Source organism: Nannospalax galili, unplaced genomic scaffold, assembly GCF_000622305.1.
Source record: "Nannospalax galili isolate Female #2095 unplaced genomic scaffold, S.galili_v1.0 scaffold310, whole genome shotgun sequence".
NCBI lineage: Eukaryota > Metazoa > Chordata > Mammalia > Rodentia > Spalacidae > Nannospalax > Nannospalax galili.
In genome coordinates this window covers 77,934-81,706 of record NW_008328488.1, presented here as the reverse complement: position 1 = coordinate 81,706, position 3,773 = coordinate 77,934, and the positions used below count along the sequence as shown (strand labels likewise).

The following is a 3,773-nucleotide window of genomic DNA, read 5'->3' as shown; positions in this document are numbered from 1 at the left end:
GGGAGAGCAACGCTCTTCTCACGCCCCCCTGTCTCAGCCTTTAAAAAATGTTATTCAGCAGCTTGGTTTGGGCTTCGCAGGTGCTGAGACATAACTGGGCTCACAACCACCCACTCCAGGGCCTGGCCCCTGCTCCTTGGGGTGGGGGTGGGGAGAGAGGACTGTTCTTTCCTCTGGGCCTGGTCCTGCTGTCCTCCAGTGTGGTCAGGTCTCTGAACCCTCCTCCACTCGGGCTGCAGCCCCTCCCTTCTAGAATCTTGCGGCTCGTGCAGAGGCTGAGCTGCGCACTCCCCTCCCCTCGCCCTCTCTGCGTCTCCTGCTCGTCACTCGCCTCTGCAGTGCCTGACGCGCGGGCCTGCCCCTCGCGGGTACCCAAGTGCGCACTTGGCTGGGGGAGGGCCAACGGGCCACACGTCAGGTCCGGAGACGGTGGGGGCGCCGGGCATCACTCCTGTTCAGCCGTGCAGCTGGGGGAGGCTGGAAGGCCAGCACGACTCCGGCTGCAGCCCTCCACCCCCGCCGGCCCGACGCATTCGCACGCCCGACGGCATCCCGCGCCAAATGTTTCCGGGGTAGGGGGGCGGGGGGCGCTCGAATGCAGATTTGAAGACTGGCTAAAAGCTTTGGACTGTCCAAGTGGGCAGAGGGAGGCCTGCACCTAGCCCGGCGCGCCTTGCGGCTCAGTGGAGGCCGGGCCTTCCCTCCACAGGTCTCCGTTCCCTGGTCTTGCTTCTTGGAAATTAAAGTCTATTTTGGAGGAAGTAGAAAGATTTGGGGGGATGTTCCCAGAGCCAAGTGCGTTCTGCTGCGGGGTTGTCATCCCTGCTGGCTTCCAGAACCTTCTTCAGCCAGCGTTCCGCACAGCCCCATGGCCGTGCTGAGTCCTCGCCCACCTCCACAGATTTCCCCGGCTGGTGGGGGAGCGGGCGACTGTCCCGCAAAGGGCTGTGGAGGGTCAGTGGCTTCTCCAGGGTACAAAAGACACTTTTTGACTCCGGCTTTCAGGCGCTCACAACTGGGGCAGTTTCTCAAAGGCTGTTAGCGAATTTAAACGCTACAACGTAATAGAAGCTCTTTGCATGCCCAGCAGTGAGCTCTCAAAAAACATTAGCTAGACACGTTAATAAATGCGGCCTAGGATCCGAAACGAGCTGGCAAGACAGGCCCCGCCTCAAAGGGTTCGAACCCTGGGTCCCCAGGTGGCCGCCGGGGGGGGGCAGGGCTGGAGAAACCCCGCGGAGGCGTGCGTCCGGCCGGCGCGGCTAGGGAGGGCGAGCGGAGCGAGCGGACAGGCCCCGCAGTGCCCCCGGCGCCCCCCGCAATCTGCCGCCGCGCTTTGTCTTCGCTGGCAGGGAGACGGCCCAGTGGAGTGCGACGGCGCGGCCCCGGAGGCAGTGGGCCGGCTGCGTGCAGCACCCGGACTGCGCGCTTTTCGAGCTCCCGATTCCCCAGGCCACGGCTCCCCATATTGTAGCAAACCCACTTCCAGTCTCCTAACAACACCCTAAAAAAGGCGTTTTCCCTTTTATGCTCTTGGCCATTGCCCTGTACCCGCGGCCGAGTCCCTAGTCCGCCATATAAGCATACCACTCCTAACCCCTGGCTCGTACAGGGGACCGTCTTCTGATGGCTTCCCAGAGGGCCAGCCTTGCCCCCAGCTTACTGGGGGATCCTGGTTTCCGGGTAGGACCCCACTTTCCGGTCAGGCCTGGATCTGATGTTTTTGTTTTTTTGTTTGTTTTAATTTAAAAAGGTGATGGAGAAAGGTGGGTTTAAAAGTAGCGGGGGCACTAAGTCCGTGTACAAGTAATTTTCTTTAAATATTTTCAGAAGAGCCTAAAAAAATACAAAGAGAAACCCCAATTGTAACCAGGATTAAATACAAACATTGCATCTTATGGTGTAAACGAAAACCCAGAGTCCAGCCAGGACTGGCTTTCTGGAAGGCTGGGGATGTGGAGCTCTGGACTTCAGGTGCTGACCACCGGTCTAAACTCTCACCAACTGCAGGGACTCAGCCTGAACCAGGTATGAGCTCGGTGGCTACAAGCAGACAGGCTTGGTGCCCTCACTTTGGGGGTGATGTTGTGGAATCTGACGATTCAGAGAGACAGCAAGAGAATTAACCCCCTCCCGGCACCGACAGACCAATGGGCTTGGTTGGCAGCCGCCTCGCCTTGGGTGCAGTGGGACGTGTCCCTCCTGTGTTTCCCTTAATTAGGAGGAGGCAAACTTTCCTCATTCCCGCCCACCGGCTTTGGTTTCCTAGTCATGCCCACATGAGTCACGCCGAGCAAGCAGCCCCTTCCTGCCCAAGTGACAACAGGCCAGCGTAGCCCGGGCTGTTGTCCCTTTAAAACCCGAATCCGAAGGGGTAATGATTTATCAAACGTGTGTTATCAGGAAGATGTCAAAGGAAGGGCACCTTGCTTTGCACTGACGCAAAACCCGGCCTTCCCCGGGGAGATATAGAAAGCGCCTCTCCTTGCGGGCCCGAGCCTCATCCAGTGGATAGCCCGTTTTAATCTGTTGCGGGTATCAGACATGGTAAGTGCTTGGCTTTTGTTCTTTTAAGAGGAGCCGTGGCTGCGGGAATAGGGAGGCAGTTTCATTTGGGATATTCTTTTTGGAAATATCTGTGCATTAGGCGAGAGGGCTGGAGGACAATTTTCGAAAGTTCAGGTCTCGTTATTTGTACTCGTGAGACCAGAAAGAGGTTTCGTAGAGCTGTGAATCCAGGGTACCCAAGCTGGCCCCTAGGGCGCTGTCCGCGGTGCTGAAAGCCCCGCCGCCAAAGCTCCCGCGAGTTGCCCTGGGCCCCGGGGGCTATTGAGAATGCGGGCTGGAGTGGAGGTATTACATCTGGTACAAATTAAGAAGCTTTGGTCTGTGCAGATGTGCAGCGGGCTAGAGGAGAGGCATGCGGTTGAGGCGAAAGTAATTTGATTATTCTTACTGTATAATAGTTTATGCTAACGTGGAACTCGGAGAGGTGACACTAGCCAAAGAGACGGGAAGGCGAATGGAAAACACACTCCTGACAGTCCTTTTCATTTAAAATTCCGTTGAGATACAGCTAATAAAAATTATGAGTTTTGGTCCCCAGTAAAGAGTAGGCAAGGGAAAGGAAGGATTTCAAACTCCTGCTGACTGGGCAGCAAAACAAAATAAAAATACTTTGCGAGCACTTTCCACATTGCTAAGAATCAAGACTTGAACGTGGGCTGTGTACGGTTTCAAAGCCAGTTACTACTTTGTGTTTTAAATCTTGTTTTGCTTCCGTGGTAGGTTTTTGGGGCGGTGGTGATATTTTGATCATAAGCTTTATCCTTTACATTGTTACCTGGGCTGCTGCCATAGCCTGGGAGTGCTGGAGTTAGCATGTACCCATGTGGCCTCCAGCCCTGGCCCCGGAGCTCCAGCTTTGTGGTCACAGCTTGTCTACTGGGGGAAAAAAAGGCAACGTGCATTGTTGAATGACAAAGGAAATGGGGCGGAAAATTAAAGAATCTTTCTACAATGGTGTTGGGGATGCAGCACCCACAGCCCTGATTTGAAATCCAAAGAGGGCAGGGAGCTCGTGGCTGTAGGCTATTTCTACCTTACCCTCCTTTTCCATGCAAAATCTATTCCTGCTCCTTTTTCTTTTCGTTCAGCATCCACAAGGGAGGAAACATTAGCGTTTTCAAGTCTTAGGGAATTGATGGGACTGGCAATTGAGAAAAACCAATTGCAGGGATGGTTAAAAAAAAATCCAGATCCCATTTGCCCCC

General features: G+C 55.0%; 1 protein-coding gene across 2 annotated transcripts in view; it reads left to right on the top strand.

The window, feature by feature from the left end:
* The first annotated feature begins 2,285 nt into the window (after positions 1-2,285).
* Slc6a5 (solute carrier family 6 member 5) overlaps positions 2,286-3,773 on the top strand; it is a 52,333-nt gene continuing 50,845 nt past the window's right edge. For both annotated transcript variants that reach the window (XM_017796632.1, XM_008827205.1), the window contains exon 1: positions 2,286-2,547. Coding sequence is in view for 1 of the 2 variants with exons in the window: in XM_008827205.1 (XP_008825427.1) it covers positions 2,545-2,547 (3 nt within the window). In the remaining variant the exon portion in view is untranslated. The remainder of the gene's footprint in view (positions 2,548-3,773) is intronic.